The 19,467-nt window shown below is 42.3% G+C and overlaps 1 protein-coding gene across 2 annotated transcripts in view; it reads right to left on the bottom strand.

Annotated features, from left to right (window-relative positions):
* Positions 1–19,467, bottom strand: part of cntnap3 (contactin associated protein family member 3) — a 217,379-nt gene that overhangs the window by 19,954 nt on the left and 177,958 nt on the right. For both annotated transcript variants that reach the window (XM_064977502.1, XM_064977503.1), the window contains exons 19-20: positions 7,899–8,123; positions 412–545 (exon numbers count right to left, since the gene is read on the bottom strand). In XM_064977502.1, the coding sequence (XP_064833574.1) occupies positions 412–545; positions 7,899–8,123 (359 nt within the window). The remainder of the gene's footprint in view (positions 1–411; positions 546–7,898; positions 8,124–19,467) is intronic.

Below are 19,467 nucleotides of genomic sequence, written 5' to 3'. Positions count from 1 at the left end.
CCTCATGTGCAACCAATTTTTAGGCCTATGTTTTTATTACTATTCCCAAGTGCCCCTTGTGGATAGGCCAGGTATCCCCAGGGCTACAAGTACCTAAGGAAGAGATCCACTGCACCAAGGTAACTGCTCAGCTTTACTTCATTTTGAATGAGAATAAATGACCTGAACAGTGGCAGAAAAAATTACCTGCACAGTGACAGAAAAAATTACCTGCACAGTGACAGAAAAAATTACCTGCACAGTGACAGAAAAAGTTACCTGAGCCGTGACAGAATAAGTTACCTGAATGCTGACAGAATAAGTTACCTGAACATGGACAGAATAAGTTACTTGAATAGGGACAGAATAAGTTAAATAAGTTACCTGAACAGTGACATAATAAATTCCCTGAACGGTGAGGGAATAAATTACCTGAACACTGACAGTCTCTGAAAGCCTTCTGATGGAGACTCTGTGAAGTTGTCCGTTGGCCAGGTTCCTAACGCTGGTCCTGAACACCTCAGCATCTCTACTGTTCTGCAGCTTGTATTTAACATCCAGGCAACCTTTGAGAGATATAGAGACAACTGTAATACCAGGTAACTTTCAGAAACATTATGGGACAGTTGTCCAGAAACAGATTAAACAGACTCCTGCACTGAAAACATTCTTAACTGATATTCTCATTTGAAAGCCCATTTTAGTCCAGGACTAAAGTTAACTGAAACTCCCATAGAGATGAAACTTGAACAATAATCAACACCATTTAAATGCAGACAGCCACTGAACAATCTCACTTCTACATGTGCAGCATTCACAATGAACCCAGAAAATATATATATATATATATATATTTTTTTACATCAGTACAGATGTAGGATCTTAAATTGAGCCAATTTGTACAACAGGAGAATAATCCTGCAGCAACAGGGTATGGGAATTATTATGTTGATTATAATTAACTGACATTTTATGCTAGGGCAAAAACAAAAATGTGCAGCCTTGTGGTCCCCAGGACTGAGTTTTGAAAACCCTGTACTAAGCGGATTAATCTTTAATTCCCTATCAATAACAGAGATAATAAATCAAATTAATGTTCATAATTTGCAGGGAATTATGTATCTGAGGGGCTCTGAGTAATACACGGTTGTGTTTGTATTGTCAGTCAGCACCAAACTAATCATTCACATTCAGATGAATGGACAAATTGGAAATGTATTACATCGCTTAAAAAACACATTCTCACTGATGCTGCAGCACACAAATTATTACTTCATACAAAGGTGTCTTTTTTTATCATTAAGCCAACATGAAAGCCCTTCATGATAATTACAATAACATTCTTCATGGAGGGATTGGGGGTACAAATAATATACTGAACGAAAATACAAAAGCAACATGTAAAGTGTTGATATCATGTTTCAGGAGCTGAAATAAAAGATCCAAGAAATTATTCATACGCACAAAAATGTATTTATGTCAAATTTTGTGCACATATTTGTTTACCTCCCTGTTAGTGAGAATTTTTCCTTTGCCAAGATAATCCATCCACCTGACAGGTGAAGCATATCAAGAAGCTGATTAAATGGCATGGTCATTACACAGGTTCACCTTGTGCGGGGGACAATAAAAGGCCACGCTTAAATGTTTCGTCACACAATGCCGCAGATGTCTCAAGTTGAGGGAGTGTGCAATTGGAATGCTAACTGCAGGAATGTTCACCAGAGCTTTTGCCAGAGAATTGAATGTTCATTTCTCTACCATAAGACACCTCCAATGCCGTTTTAGAGAATTTGGCAATATGTCCAACCGGCCTCCCAAGCACAGATCATGTGTAACCATGCCAGCCCAGAACCTCCACATCTGGCCTCTTCACTTGCGAGATCGTCTGAGACCGGCCACCCGGACAGCTGATGAAACTGTGGGTTTCCACAACTGAAGAATCTCTGCACGAACTGTCAGAAACCATCTCAGGCTAGCTCATCTGCGGGCTCGTTGTCCTCACCAGGGTCTTGTCAGTCACTGTCTGTAATTAAATAGTGTGGATTATTGTTGAAGTTGACCTGACTGCAGATCGGCATTTTAACCAACTTCAGTGGGAAAATGCTCACCTTTGATGGCCACTGGCAGGCTGGAGAAGTGTAAGAGGTTGGCACGCTCTTCACGGATGAATCCGTTTCAACTGTACCGAGCAGATGGCAGAGAGCGTTTATGGCGTTGTGTGGGCGAGTGGTTTGGTGATGTCAACGTTGTGAACAGAGTGCCCCATGGTGAGGGTCGGTTATGATATAGGCAGGCATAAGCTATGCACAACGAACACAATTGCATTTTATCAATGACAAATTGAATGCACAGAGATATCGTGGCAAGGCCCATTGTAGTGCCATTCATCCGCCGCATCACCTCACGTTTCAGCATGGTAATGCCCGGCCCCATGTCGCAAAGATCTGTACACAATTCCTGGAAGCTAAAAATGTCCCAGTTCTTCCATGGCCTGCATAGTCACCACTGAGCTTGTTTGGGATGCTCTGGATCGATGTGTACGACAGCGTGTTCCAGATCCCACCAATATCAAGCAACTTTGCACAGCATTGAAGAGGAGTGGGACAACATTCCACAGGCCACAATCAGCAGCCTGTTCAACTCTATGCGAAGGGGATGTGTCGCGCTGCATGGGGTAAATGGTGGTCACAACAGATAGTGACTGATTGTCCGATCCACGGCCTTACCTTTCTATCTGTGACCAACAGATGCATAGCTGTATACACAGTCATGTGAAATCCATTGATTAGGGCCTAATGAATGTATTTCAATTGACTGATTTCCTTATATGAACTGTAACTCAATAAAATATTTGACATTGTTGCATGTTACATTTATATGTTTGTTCAGTGTTAATAAAACATGAACTAGTTACACACATCCATGTGAAAGAAAATCATATCTGAGAGGGTAAGAGTGTTAACACACATCCATGTGAAAGAAAATCATATCTGAGAGGGTAAGAGTGTTAACACACATCCATGTGAAAGAAAATCATATCTGAGAGGGTAAGAGTGTTAACACACATCCATGTGAAAGAAAATCATATTTGAGAGGGTAAGAGTGTTAACACACATCCATGTGAAAGAAAATCATATTTGAGAGGGTAAGAGTGTTAACACACATCCATGTGAAAGAAAATCATATTTGAGAGGGTAAGAGTGTTAACACACATCCATGTGAAAGAAAATCATATTTGAGAGGGTAAGAGTGTTAACACACATCCATGTGAAAGAAAATCATATCTGAGAGGGTAAGAGTGTTAACACACATCCATGTGAAAGAAAATCATATTTGAGAGGGTAAGAGTGTTAACACACATCCATGTGAAAGAAAATCATATTTGAGAGGGTAAGAGTGTTAACACACATCCATGTGAAAGAAAATCATATCTGAGAGGGTAAGAGTGTTAACACACATCCATGTGAAAGAAAATCATATTTGAGAGGGTAAGAGTGTTAACACACATCCATGTGAAAGAAAATCATATTTGAGAGGGTAAGAGTGTTAACACACATCCATGTGAAAGAAAATCATATTTGAGAGGGTAAGAGTGTTAACACACATCCATGTGAAAGAAAATCATATCTGAGAGGGTAAGAGTGTTAACACACATCCATGTGAAAGAAAATCATATTTGAGAGGGTAAGAGTGTTAAATAGACATTAAAATGATTTGTGCCATAGGACAAATTAAACAACTATTTTATAAATGAGGGAGAGGGCCCATTCTTCGATTAAAGCAGAGGGCCATCATATCAGAAAGTCTACAATTACTGAGGCACTGTAAGGTACAGGAGTATTTGAGCCATTTTATGATTTGTGCCCTAGGTAAAAGAAACTCTTATGTAAGTGGAAAGGGCCCATTCCTATTTTCAAGTAGAGGACCATCACATTAGATTACTGTCACACATTGACATGGGCAGAGTGTAGACTATCTGCCAGTGGGGCGTCGCTGACCACTCGGAGAAGAAGCTATCCAGGGTTTCCGAGAACAACCGCTCACTGAGCTCTAATTGGACGATCGTTCAGGAAGAAGTGCGTTAACTAACTGGATGACTGTACACTCCACAGTAACACACTTGGCAGTCCATCACACTTCTCAGGACCATCAAAAAAATGTATCAGAAGCAACCTTTTTGAATTGCACATTCATTAGACATACAGCATAGCAGTGGAGGCTGGTGAGGGGAGGCCGCCTTATATTGATGGCTGGAATTAAGTGAGCCATCCCCTCCCTCACCAGCCTCCACTGCAGTACAGTACATGGTAATGTAGAGGCAGTCTTACTGCAACTTCTATACAGTAGAGAATATCAAACTTCTTAAACACCCACTACACTTTGAGTTTATTTAACCTCTGCAGTTAGTTTTTGAACATGTTGTAGCTAACCGTATCTACTTAACCCTTGCATGGTGTTCATGTTTTTGTTATTCACCCAATGTTCGCGGGTTATTTTTGATAAAATGTGATTTTTGTAAACAAAAATCTATTATAATCAAGACACGGGTGGAATAAATCATGTTCATCTCGAACAAATATAAATAAAACATGGTTTTCATCACTATTGATGTTTATTGTTTTGAACTGAACAAATTGGAAGAACAAATTTTACATTCAGTATTTTATGGAAATGATAAATGAGCCCCGGTCTACAACACATGAGGGACAGAGGTTTACTGTGTGTGTGTTGTAAATGTATTTATTGCACTTGATGCATGTGTCATTGTCTTCCTGTCCTTCTTGGGTCCACACAACGCTTCATCTTGTTGGTACTGGCTGCAATCTAGAATGATAAAAACACTTAGTTCAGGAATTTTACTAACATCTCAACTCACTCACATATATAGTTATAGCAGGCCAAGGTAGGAGAGTCAGACACACACACATGCAACAACATCACTCACACTTACTTCTGGTATTGAAGTTGTTGGTCCTGTGGGTTGGGCAGATGGGGCACCAGCATCCTCCTCACAATGGCTGCAGAAGCTGGGGTCCTTGGGATATGTTGCCTCATCTGAATTTAAGGTCTTACCAATGCCTTGCCCAGCCGTCTCCTGTAGAACTTCCCTCTGTTCCAATCTGGGTTCAATGCCATCCAGTTGACAAACGCGTTGTACGCCGAGATGTCCAAGATGTTGAAGAATATGACAAGTGCCCAGCATAGGGTTCTTCTTTTGCAGCTGTAGCCAGTCACCAGCTTTTTGAAATTGTCCACCCCTCCTTTTGTGGCATTATGATTTCTGATTTTATGTTCCTGGCCACAGATTCTCCCATCGATATGCAGCGTACTCATGAGTACCACATTTTTGCCTTTCTTTGGCATGTAGGACACGAGGGACGTGTCGGCCGTGAACACAAACTTAGAGGAATTGATAGGCCTGTTACATGTATTCAACAGCTGAGTTGGGAGCTCTGACTTGTTTTTTCGTACTGTTCCTACCATCGTCAGCTTCCTCGAGGAGCTCCTGTCCCAGCTTGTGCGAAGTAAAAAAGTTATTGCATGTAATGTTATGGCCACGGAGTCCCTGTTACGTCCAGGACAAACTGCATCCCTTGGTTCTTCTCAGGGGCTCCTACATCTAGCTTCCCTGTTCTTAACTGACTTGCCTAGATAAATAAAGGTTAAATAAAAAATGTATAAAACAATACACTTGCAAGTTCCACGCATATGAGGAAGCAGCATCACAGGCAGCCCAGATCTTGAATCCATATTTTCCGGGTTTAAACAGTTTGCACTGCCTGAAGAGGCAGCGGCCTCTAAATGGCATAAGCTGCTCATCAACAGTAACGTTGGGCCCAGGGTTGTAAAACAGGGGAAGGCGGTCCACCTACTTGTCCCACACTGACCTGATTGCAGCTATCTTGTCTCTCTGCCACCGAGCAGGTCTGGTGTCTTGATTATCGAAGCGCATAATCCTGGAAATATTGTGGAAGTTTTCCAGAGACATTGTTGCATGGAAAGGTTCTGTGCCAGTTTCTGCATCCCGCAGGGATTCTGTGGATTCCCCGCTGGATCTGAAACCACCAGCAAGGATAAGAACCCCAAAGTATGCATGTAAATGAGTTTGGTCCATCTCCTTCAATTTCTCTCCAAAAACACCAGTCCAGAATGATTTTCTGGATGGTGTCTCGGATGAACAGTTCAAAAGAAGACTTTATGTCCTGCACATTAGTAACCATCATCCGCATCGGCCCTGGTTGCATCCTTATCACATTGGCAGCCATGCAGGGTGGCTCACTCCTTAGGCAGGCAGACCATTCAATTTCACAATTTTTTGACATCCATATTTCTCCTCCTGCACGCTGTTGATGAGCTGGTTGCTGACGGGCTGGTCCTGGGGCTGGCTGAGGGTCAATCTCATCCTCTTCTTCAAGCTCACTGTCAGACTCTGAATTGACAGGGACATTAGCTTCTCAGTCTGCAAAAAAATTCTAAGACCTCTCTGAGTAGAGATTATTTTTTCCATACTGATTGATTGTTGTAAGGAGCCACAATTGCAAAGCTATTTATTTTTTGTGTCCCTCCCCCAATTTGAACCTGGTTGGGTCAGTGTGGGAAAACACTTTCTTAAAAAAAAAATGTATTTAAATAATGTATTGTAATAACATTGTGCAGGTTCCCGCAAGACATTGTGTAGTTTCACACACTACAAAGGGTACAGAGTCTGAGAAAAGCGGCAGACAGGCAGGGAGACAGACATGCAGGGAGACAGACAGGTTCTTGGTGCTATGTTGAAACAGCAGGGCCAGGGAGGAGGACGACAGAGTGAAGGCACACAGCAAAACTTTGTTTAATTTTTACTTGCTTTCACCTACACACACACTTTTCTACACTTTTATTATGAACACCACATACGTAAAATAAATGTTTAGGGGCGTGCACAGTATGCACTTAATACAAATGTGTTGTTTTACATGTTCTTCACAGAAAATGAGCCAAGGTCAATGAGTCTCAAGTCTCAAATAATGAATTGTGTCATTTTTATTTGAGTAAACATTGAAAATGGGTCCCACAGACCCGAGCACCAGACAAGGGTTAAAGGAATTTACTGTGTAGCTGGAGACACTAGTAGTAGCCTAGCTACCAGGCAAAATATATTCATTTTATATTCAAACTCTCCTCATTAATATCACATCTAACACAGGACAAACGGAAGATCCAAATCAAATCAAAAAGAGGCCTGGCAAGTTGATAAACTGTCCCTTTGTATTTAGATATGTTGACTATATTTACTATCAAGAAAGATATATTTTGCACTTTCTTACTCTTACTGAGATATCTTGCATATGCTCTCTTAGAACAACCGACAATGCCACACATGTTACTGTGGATGAATTAAGAGGCAGTGGTGTCTGACAAGCCTGGTGTCTACAGGGACTTGGAGACTCAAATTAATCCAAATGAATCTGCTAGTGGAGGAAAATGAGCAGCGAGATGAGGACCTGCTCAGTTCAGCAGCTGTTTCCAACCATGCTCTCTCTATCCCCCCATCTCTTCCCCATCCCCCCTATTTCTATCCCCCCCTCTCTCCCAACCCTCTTCAGCCCACGCCCCTCTCTCCTCTACCAACCCTCCATCTCTCTATCTCCTCTCTCACTCCCCAAACCCTCTCCCCACCCCCTCTCCATCTCCCATCTTCCCCCACCCCTCTCTATCTCCTCCCTCTCTCTCCCAACCCTCTCCCCACCCCCACCCCCTCAACATCTCCCCCTCTCCCAAACCTCTTCCCCCCCACCCCCTCTCTCTATCTCCTCCCTCTCTCTCCCCCAACACCCCCCCTCGCTCTTACAGTCATTGTTAATAACCTGTCTAAATATAGTAATACGACATAACTAATATCACAGGTTGGATTTTGAAATCCCTCCGCCTCTTACCATTCCTATTGAGCAGCACAGCCAGGTACTCTCTATAGTAGGAGCTGACGTAGAGGAGCAGCGCGGGACTCTGGGAGCTACGGAAGCTGAATGACACATTCTCTCCCCGTAGCTTGAGGTCAGAGTAAATGGAGGAGGACTGGGTGCTGATGTTCCTGTTCAGCTCATACGGCTCCTTGAATGTGTACTGGACCGATGTCCCAGGTTTGAAGTCAGCCGAGACCTCTGGAGGACAAGGAAGTAAAATAGGGGGGGGGGGTTCTGGGTTGAATTGAATGGTTTTGCTGTTACTCTTATGTGGATGATGTTAAAAACATTTGTTGGTCTGATGTGATTAATAAGGAGCATCCAGACGCTGCACTTAATGAATTTATGAAATTGATTCTTCCAAGTATTGATAAACATGCACCTTAAGAAACTGACTGTTAGAACTTGAGAAATTATGTAACTAAACTCAACAAAAAGAAGAAGAAACTGTATTATGAAGCAAAGATCAATGATATAATGAATGATGAAAAAAAAACTTTGGAGTACTTTAAATGTAATTATGGGCAGAAAGACCAATTCAACTCCATCTTTCATCGAATCAAATGGCTTACTAATAAAAAAATGGTTACTTCATTAGCAAAATGGGAGGAAATGCCAACAACGAACAGTGAGCCATTCTACTCATGAATAAAACAAATAATAATGAAAGAAAAGCATTGCAAGTTAAAATGTTGTAAGGTTAGGTGGACAGGTGGAAAAATATTGTTATCGATCAATAATGACAAACCTCCTGCCATTGACAACTTCGATGGAAAGCTACTGTGAATGGTAGATGACTCTATAGCCACTCCTATCTGTCATATCTTTCATCTGAGCCTAGAGGAAAATCTTTGTCCTCAGGTCTTGAAGGAAGCCAAAGTCATGACGCTACCCAAGAGTGGTAAAACAACCTTTATTGGTTCTTACAGCAGACCTATCACCTTGCTGCCAGCTATTAGCAAATTGTTGGGTAAATTAGTGTTTGACCAAATACAATGCTAATTCTCTGGTAACAAATTAACAACAGACTTCTAGCATGCTTATAGACAAGGGCACTCATCATGTCCTGCACTGACACAAATGACTGATGATTGGCTGAAAGAAATTGATAATAATATGGTTTTGGGCGCTGTACTGTTCGATTTCAGTGCATCCTTTGATATTATTGACCATAACCTGCGATGAGAAAACTTGTGTTATGTATTTTCAACCCCATGCCATATCATGGATTCAGAGCTACAATTGAAGTCGAAAGTTTACACACACTTAGGTTAGAGTCATTAAAACTCATTTTTCAACCACTCCACAAATTTCTTGTCAATAAACTATAGTTTTGGCAAGTCGGTTAGGACATCTACTTTGTGCATGACAAATAATTTTTCCAACAATTGTTTACAGACAGATTATTTCACTTATAATTCACTGTATCACAATATTTCCAGTGGGTCAGAAGTTTACATACACTAAGTTAACTTTGGCTTTAAACAGCTTGGAAAAATCCTGAAAAATATGTCATGGCTTTAGAAGCTTCTGATAGGCTAATTGCCATAATTTGAGTCAATTGGAGGTGTACCTGTGGACGTATTTCAAGGCCTACCTTCAAACTCAGTGCCTCTTTGCTTGACATCATGGAAAAAGCTAAAGAAATAAGCCAATACCTCAGAAAAATAATTGTAGACCTCCACAAGTCTGTTTCATCATTGGGAGCAATTTCCAAACGACTGAAGGTACCACGTTCGTCTGTACAAACAATAGTTCGCAAGTATAAGCACCATGGGAACACGCAGCCGTCATACCGCTCAGGAAGGAGACGCTTTCTGTCTCCTAGAGATGAATGTACTTTGGTGTGAAAAGTGCAAATCAATCCCAGAACAACAGCAAAGGACCTTGTGAGGATGGTGGAGGAAACAGGTACACTTCACAAAATAGATGGAGTCATGAGGAAGGAAAAATATGTGCATATATTGAAGCAACATCTTGAGACATCAGTCAGGAAGTTAAAGCATGGTCGCAAATGGGTCTTCCAAATGGACAATGACCCCAACCATACTTCCAAAGTTGTGGCAAAATGGCTTAAGGACAACAAAGTCAAGGTATTGGATTGGCCATTAAACAAAGCCCTGACCTCAATCCCAAGGAAAATGTGTGGTCAGCACTGAAAAAGAGTGTGCAAGCAAGGAGGCCTACAACAAACCTGAGTCAGTTACACCAGCTCTGTCAGGAGGAATGGGCCAAAATTCACCCAACTTATTGTGGGAAGCTTGTGGAAGGCTACCCTAAATTTTTGACCCAAGTTAAGCAATTGAAAAGCAATGCTACCAAATACTAATTGAGTATATGTAAACTTCTGACCCACTGGGAATGTGATGAAATAAATAAAAGCTAAAATAAATTATTGTCCTGACATTTCAAATTCTTAAAATAAAGTGGTGATCCTAACTGACCTAAAACAGGGAATATTTACGAGGATTAAAACCTCTTGATGCTATGGGGGCGCTATTTCATTTTTGGATAAAAAGACGTGCCCGTTTTAAGCGCAATATTTTGTCACAAAAAGATGCTCGGCTATGCATATAATTGATAGCTTTGGAAAGAAAACACTCTGACCTTTCCAGAACTGCAAAGATATTATCTGTGGGTGCCCTAGAACGGGAGCTACAGGCAAAACCAAGATGAAACGGCATCCAGGAAACCAGCAGGATTATGAGGCTCCGTTTTCCATTGTCTCCTTATATGGCTGTGAATGCGAGAGGAATGAGCCTGCCCTTTCTGTCGTTTCCCCAAGGTGTCTGCAGTATTGTGACGTATTTGTAGGCATATCATTGGAAGATTGACCATAAGAGACTACATTTTCCAGGGGTCCGCCCGGTGTCCTCCGTCGAAATTGGTGCGTCTTTTTCAGCTGCTGGTATTTTTCCATGCGATTCTGAGGGGAAAGCAGGCTTCCACGAACTGCATATCAATGAAGAGATATGTGAAAAAACACCTTGAGGATTGATTCCAAACAACGTTTGCCATGTTTCGGTCGATATTATGGAGTTAATTCGGAAAAAGTTTGACATTTTGGTGACTGAATTTTCGGTTAGTTTCGGTAGATTTCTCCTACACAAAGATTCTTTCAAGAAAAACTGAACATTTGCTATGTAACTGAGAGTCTCCTCATTGAAAACATCCGAAGCTCTTCAAAGGTAAATGATTTTATTTATTTGGTTATCTGGTTTTTGTGAAAATGTTGCGTGCTAAATGCTACTCAAAATGCTAAGCTAGCTTAGCATACTCTTACACAAATTATTGATTTGCTATGGTTCAAAAGCATATTTTGAAAATCTGAGATGACAGTGTTGTTAAGAAAAGGCTAAGCTTGAGAGCAGACGCATTATTTTCATTTTATTCGCGATTTTCAGAAATCGTTAACGTTGCGTTATGCTAATGAGCCTGAGGCTTTATTCACGATCCCGGATCCGGGGTGGGGAGTATCAAGAAGTTAAATAGGGGGCAGTATTTTCACTTTGGATGAATTGCGTGCCCATAGTGAACTGCATCCTACTCTGTCCTAGATTACTAATATATGATTACCTCTTCAAGGAATACCTAGGATAGGATAAGTAATCCTTCTCACCCCCCCCTTAATGACTTAGATGCACTATTGTAAAGTGGCTGTTCCACTGGATGTCAGAAGGTGAATTCACCAATTTGTAAGTCGCTCTGGATAAGAGCGTCTGCTAAATGACTTAAATGTAAATGTAAATGTATTGGATAGAAAACACTCTGAAGTTTCTAAAACTGTTTGAATTATGTCTGTGAGTATAACAGAACTCATAGGGCAGGCAATCTTCCAAACACAAAGTGAAATTCTGAATGTGGGTCTAATTTCAAGTCAGTTCCTCTTCACTTCCAAACAAGATAGGGATCTGTTAGTACTTCCTACGCCTTCCACTAGATGTCCTCATTCCGCAGAACGTGGAATGGAGCCTCTGGTGTGAACTTTGACCGAATGGGAGGGGAATGAGTCACTGTCCTGGCAGAATGCAATTTCCCTTTTGCGCATTTGTCTGTTGATATCACCATCGTTCCATTTGGCTGCAGATGAAAACGTATGCTCCGGTTGGAACGTTATTGGATATATATGAAAATAACATCCTGAAGATTGATTCTCTACTTAGTTTGACCAGTTTATTCGACCTGGACTATAACTTTTTGAAGTTTTCGTCCGAGTTCGTCTGGACCAGCGTCAGCTTTTGGGCACGTGAGCTGAAAGTGGTAGCAAATACAGCTAATTGGACACGAGTAATGGACATAATGGAACAAAACAACGATTTATTGTGGAACTAGGACTCCTTGCACTGCATTCTGATGAAATATCATCAAAGGTAAGGGAATATTTATGATGTAATTTCGTATTTCTGTTGACTCCAACATGGCGGAGAAATATATTTACGTCTTAGCGCCGTCTCAGATTATTGCATGGTAGGCTTTTTTCGTAACGTTTTTAAAAAATCTGACACGGCGGTTGCATTAAGAACCAGCGTATCTTTAATTATATGTAAAACATGTATCTTTCGTCAAAGTTTATGATGAGTATTTCTGTTATCTGGCGTAGCTCTCTGTAATTACTCTGGATATTTTGGAGGCATTTCTGAACATGGCGACAATGTAAACCGATATGTGGATATAAATATGCATATTATCGAACAAAACATCAATGTATTGTGTAACATGATGTCATATGAGCGTCATCTGATGAAGATTATCAAAGGTTAGTGACTCATTTTATCTCCAATTCTGCTTTTGGGACTCTATCTGTGGCCGGGAAAAATGGCTGTGTTTTTTGAGGGATTTGGTGGTGATCTAACATAAATATATGTTGTGTTTTTGCTGTAAAACATTTTAAAAATCGGACATGATGGGTAGATTAACAAGATGTTTATCTTTCACTTGCTGTATTGGACTTGTTAATGTGTGAAAGTTAAATATCTCTAAATAATATTTTTTCAGCTGAATGGGGGAGGGGGGGGGGGTCCCCTAGGGGAACGCTAGCCATAACAGGTTTACTTCTATGTGGTACCCCCTTTTTCTCAATTTCCGCCTAAAGACATACCCTAATCTGACTGCCTGTAGCTCTGGCCGAGAGGCAGGGATATGCATATTCTTGGTATCATTTAAAAGGAAACACTCTGAGTTTTGTGGAAATGTGAATTGACTGTAGGAGAATATAACACAATAGATCTGGTAGAAGAAAATACAAGGAAATAAACATAAGTTTTCTGTTTTTTATTGTTGCTGCATCATATTTCAAATGACCAAGAACATCCAAACATACAGATAGGATGCTGTGGATGATTTGAATGAAGCACATAAGATGGCAACAATAGCTGAGCAAAGGTTGGACAGATAACTTCAAAAATGAGCGAGCTACATGACATTGAGCATGAAGTCACCCAGGTGTCCCACACAAATGTACCCAAATGTACCCAAGTGGCCGAATTGTTACAGTGATACATTTTGAAGGAAAGAAATATATACAAAATACATAAATGCTATTCTAACACATCTCCCATATATATAGATATATATATATTATATATATACAGTGGGGCAAAACAGTATTTAGTCAACCACCAATTGTGCAGGTTCTCCCACTTAAAAAGATGAGAGAGGCCTGTAATTTTGATCATAGGTACACTTCAACTATGACAGACAAAATGAGAGAAAAACCCCAGAGAATCACATTGTAGGATTTAGAATTTATTTGCAAATTATGGTGGAAAATAAGTATTTGGTCACCTACAAACAAGCAAGATTTCTGGCTCTCACAGACCTGTAACTTCTTCTTTAACCTCTTACACTTATGGTGGCGCTATTTCATTTTTGGAAGAAAAACGTTCCCGTTTTAAACAAGATATTTTGTCACAAAAAGATGCTCGACTATGCATATAATTGCTACTGTTCGAAAGAAAACACTCTGACGTGTCCAGAAATACAAATATCTTCTCTGTGCGTGCCCTAGAACGTGAGCTTCAGGCAAAACCAAGATGACTTGGCATCCAGGAAATGACAAGGATTTTTGAGGCTCTGTCTTTCATGATCTCCTTATATGGCTGTGAACGCAAGAGGAATGAGTCTGCCCTTTCTGTCGTTTCCCAAGGTGTCTGCAGCATTGTGACGTATTTGTAGGCAGATCGTTGGAAGATTGACCATAAGAGACCACATTTACCACGTGTCCGCCCGGTGTCCTGCGCCGAAATTGGTGCGCAAAGTCACCTGCCAGTATTTTTCCATGGGGCAGAGAGAGAGAAGCAAGCTTCCAAGAACTGCATGTCAATGAAGAGATATGTGAAAAAACACCTTGAGGATTGATTCCAAACAACGTTTGCCATGTTTCGGTCGATATTATGTAGTTAATCCGGAAAAAGTTTCACGTTGTAGGTGACTGCATTTTCGGTTCGTTTCGGTAGCCAGGCGCAATGTAGAAAACGGAACGATTTCTCCTACACACAGACGCTTTCAGGAAACACTGCGCATTTGGTATGTGGCTGGGAGTCTCCTCATTGAAAACATCAGAAGCTCTTCAAAGGTAAATGATTTTATTTATTTGGTTATCTGGCTTTTGTGAAAATGTTGCGTGCTACATGCTACACAAAATGCTATGCTAGCTTTGCATACTCTTACACAAATTAGTCAATTTCTATGGTTCAAAAGCATATTTTGAAAATCTGAGATGACAGTGTTGTTAAGAAAAGGCTAAGCTTGAGAGCAAACGCATTATTTTAATTTTATTTGCGATTTTCAGAAATCGTTAACGTTGCGTTATGCTAATGAGCCTGAGGCTTAGTCACAATCCCGGATCCGGGATGGGGAGTTTCAAGAGGTTAAGAGGCTCCTCTGTCCTCCACTCGTTAACTGTTTGAACTTGTTATCAGACGATACAAAAGATAGGTTGAACATACTGGTAATAGGGGTTGCAACGATGGCGGCAAATAATTTTAGAAAGAGACGGTCCAGATTGTCTAGCCCAGCTGATTTGTATAGGTCCAGGTTTTGCAGCTCTTTCAGAACATCTGCTATCTGGATTTGGGTGAAGGAGAAGCTGGTTAACCTCCACATCACCCGAGGAACAGAGGAGGAGTAGGATTAGGGTACGCCAAAGGCTATCAAAACTGGTTGTCTAGTGCGTTGGGGACAGAGAATAAAAGGAGCAGATTTCTGGGCATGGTAGAATAGATTCAGGGCATAATGTACAGACGGGTATGGTGGTGTGAGGGTACAGTGGAGGTAAACCCAGGTGCTGAGTGATGATAAGAGAGGTTGCATCTCTGGACAGGCTAGTTATGCTGGGTGAGGTCACCATATGTGTGGGAGATGGGACAAAGGAGGTATCTGAGGCATGTTGAGTGGGACTAGGGGCTCCGCAGTAAACTAAGACAACAATAACTATCCTAAACAACAGTATACAAGGCATATTGACATTTGAGAGAGACATAAAGCGAGGCATAAAGCAATCACAGGTGTTGATTGGGATAGCTAGTTAAGGCACCAATGGGTAAGACAACAGCTGATCAGCTAAGACAACAACAACAGGTAAAATGGCGATGAATGGGCAGAGAGGGTCGGTTAACTACACACATGGCCTGAGTTGGGGCCGACAGATTAACAAAAAATAAACTAAATTAAGTACCGTGATTAATGAACAGTCCGGCAGGCATCAGCTATGTAGCCAAGTGATCATAGGGTCCAGTGAACAGCAATAGATGGAACAGGGAAGCCGTGGGGTAGTCGTTACTACACTAGAACGCGGGACACACAGAGTTTAAAGTTAGCAGGCTTGGGTAAATAGAAGCGTCTGCTCTGACATCCGGCAAAGGCCGGTTGAGGCACAGCGGATGGAGTTAAGTCGGCGGACCAGTCGTGGTGGTATGGCGGGGTGCCATGTCGATAAAGGGTCCAGACCAGATGGCGAAAGAGGTAATTGTAGTTGTAGTAATTTAGCTTGCTAGCCGGGAGATGTGCCTGAGATTAGCCTCAAGGTTAATTGGTGCTAGCTTCGGGGCAGGGGCGTTAGCCACTATAGCCACTTGGTAGCAGCTAGCTAGCAGTGATGATCCGATGCAAAGGTCCAGAGCTTACGGCAAGGATCCAGTGGAGTAGTGAATTCTAGCCATGTTGGGATAGAGTCCGGAAGGCATCGGCTGAGTAGCTGGGTGAACACAGAGTAGGCCGGGAGGTGGGTCTGGCTCAGGGCTAGCTTCGGGGCTGGGTCACTCGGTGGCAGCTAGCTAGCGGTGATGATCAGGAGTAATGCTCCAGGGTTTACGGCAGGAATCCGGCGTTGTTGTGGAGAAAACAGTCTGAGGCTGGCAAGTATTATCCTGGCAACAAAAAAAAACAGCTGGTGTCTGTGCAGAAGGAAAGGCCGCTAGCAGTGGCTAACAATGGCTAAAATAGCTAGTAGCTAATGGCTAGTCTCTGATGGAGGTTCTGGCTATTAGGTCTAAAACAATAGCGGATCCGTGTCACATTGGGTGAGGCGGGTTACCGGAAGGTATATTTAATTTAAAAATGGAAAAGAGATTGAAAAGAGATTTTTCAGTTTTTGATTTGTTAAAAAAGTTTGAAATATCCAATAAATGTCGTTCCACTTCATGATTGTGTCCCACTTGTTGTTGATTCTTCACAAAAAAATACAGTTTTATATCTTTATGTTTGAAGCCTGAAATGTGGCAAAAGGTCGCAAAGTTCAATGGGGCCGAATACTTTCGCAAGGCACTGTATACAAAAAAATGAAAAAAATACAAAAGTCCACGAGAGGACAACACTGCTACGCCATCTTGGATTTAAAATCCCCCATATGGTGGGAGCAATTAAGTTTGGAATGTACTGAATGTAGGGAAAGCAATCACGTGGCAGGCATAGATAAGGGGAGAGAGCCATGGATTAGTGATTAAGGGTTTGAGGTCAGGTCAGGTCACGTTAAGGGAGAAAGAAAAGTTTATGGCCCGTATCACTTAGTGTCCTGCCTAGCCGTAATGATGCAATGTTTGTTCAGATGGTTGGAGGAGACTCAGCCTAGGAGAAAATGTTAAATATCAGTGCTTTTGTGAAAATGTCTTTGTCTAATGCAGCTGTATTGATCCTCTGGGAAGAATTCAATTGGTTTAAGCTTTCATAGTGTCCATCAAGTTTTTACTCTGAGAATTAGAACCATGCGGATGATTCAACCATGCATGCATCTGCAACCACAGCTAATGAAGTCACTGAAATTATTAACAAACAGTTGCAGTCTGTTTTGGAATGAGTGGCCAGTAAAAAACTGGTTCTGAACATCTTTAAAACTAAGATAATTATATTTGGTACAAATAGTTCCCTAAGTTCTTGACCTTAGCTGAATCTGGTAATGAATGAATGGTATGGCTAAACAAGTTGAGGAGACCAAATTACTTGGTGTCACCTTAGATTGTAAACTTCCATGGACAAAACATATAGATTCAATGGTTGTAAAGATAGGGAGTGTCACGCCCTGACCTTAGAGTGACTTTTTCATTCTCTATTGGCCAGTGATGATCCATGGCCCGGAGCCTCCAGTGATGATCCATGGCTCGGAGCCTCCAGTGATGATCCATGGCCCGGAGCCTCCAGTGATGATCCATGTCCCGGAGCCTCCAGTGATGATCCATGGCCTGATGCCTCCAGTGATGATCCAAGGTCCAGAGTCTCCAGCTACGGTCTGCAGTCCAGAGCCTCCAATGACGGTCGGCAGTCCAGAGCCTCCAGCGACGGTCGGCAGTCCAGAGCCTCCAGCGACGGTCGGCAGTCCAGAGCCTCCAGCGACGGTCGGCAGTCCAGAGCCTCCAGCGACGGTCTGCAGTCCAGATCCTCCAATGACGGTCGGCAGTCCAGATCCTCCAATGACGGTCAGCAGTCCAGAGCCTCCAATGACGGTCGGCAGTCCGGAGCCTCCAGCGACGGTCGGCAGTCCGGAGCCGCCAGCGACGGTCCCCAGTCCGGAGCCTCAAGCGACGGTCCCCAGTCCGGAGCCTCAAGCGATGGTCCCCAGTCCGGAGCCTTAAGCGACGGTCCCCAGTCTGGAGCCTCAAGCAACGGTCCCCAGTCCGGAGCCTCCAGCGACGGTCCCCAGTCCGGAGCCTCCAGCGACTGTTCCCAGTCCGGAGCCTCCAGAGACGATCTACGGTCCGGAGTCCGCGACAACGATCTACGGTCCGGAGCCCGTGACGACGATCTACGGTCCGGAGTTCCCGGCGACGATCCCCGCACCAGAGGCGCCACCGAAGTGTCACGCCCTGATCTTAGAGGGCCTTTTTTATTCTCTATTTGGTTAAGTCAGGGTGTGACTTGGGTGGACAAATCTATGTTTCGATTTCTTTGTTGGCCTAGCATGGTTCCCAATCAGAGGCAGCTGTTTGTCGTTGTCTCTGAATGGTGATCAAACTTAGGCAGCCCTTTATCCCACCTTAGATTGTGGGATCTTGTTTTTGTGTAGCTGCCTGTGAGCAGCCCAGAACGTCACATTTCGCTTTTCTTCTGTATTTGTTTTGGTGAGTTTCATTGATTAAAACATGTGGAACTCTAAGTACACTGCACCTTGGTCCACTCATTGCAACGCACGTGACAGGGAGAGGTCTTTCCGTAATAAAGAGATGCTCTTCTTTATTGATACCATACTCCACAAAGCAAATCCTGCAGGCTCTAGTTGTATCTTATCTTGATTATTATCCCGTATTCCTGTATGGTCAAATGCAGCAAAGAAATACCTAGTTCAGCTGCAGCTGACCCAGAACAGAGTGACACGTCTTGCTCTTGATTGTAATCAGAGGGCTAATATTAATACAATGCATGCCCGTTTGTCTTGGCTAAGAGTTGAGGAAAGACTGACTGCGTCACTTTTATGAGAAACATTAATGTGCTGGGAATTCCAAATTGTTTGCATAGTAAACTTACACACAGCACTGCCACACACACTTACCCAACCAGACATACCACCAGGGATATTTTCACAGTCTCCAGGTCCAGAACAAATTCAAGGAAACGTACAGTATTAAACAGCCAAGAGTGCATGGAACCCCCTTCCATCTTATATAGCACAAGTGAAACGCAAACCTGGTTTCAAAAACAAATAAAGCAACACTTCGCGGCACAACACCTCTCCCCTTGTGACCTACTTGTGTGTCAGTACTGACATGTACAGTATCAGTCAAAAGTTTGGACACCAAATCATTCACACATTTTTCTTTATTTATACTATTTTCTAAATTGTAGAATAATAGTGAAGACATCAAAACCATGAAATAACACATATGGAATCATGTAGTAACCAAAGTGTTAAACAAATCAAAATAATTCTTCAAAGTAGCCACCCTTTGCCTTGATGACAGCTTTGCACACTCTTGGCATTCTCTGAACCAGTCCAACTCCTCCCAAACCATTTCAATTGGGTTGAGGTCGTGTGATTGTGGAGGCCACGTCATCTGATGCAGCACTCCATCACTGTCCTTGGTCAAATAGCCCTTACATAGCCTGGAGGTGTGTT

The sequence above is a fragment of the Oncorhynchus masou genome, chromosome 11 (genome assembly GCF_036934945.1).
Source record: "Oncorhynchus masou masou isolate Uvic2021 chromosome 11, UVic_Omas_1.1, whole genome shotgun sequence".
NCBI lineage: Eukaryota > Metazoa > Chordata > Actinopteri > Salmoniformes > Salmonidae > Oncorhynchus > Oncorhynchus masou.
Note: the sequence above shows the minus strand (reverse complement) of the source record. Positions and strands in the feature narration are given on the sequence as shown.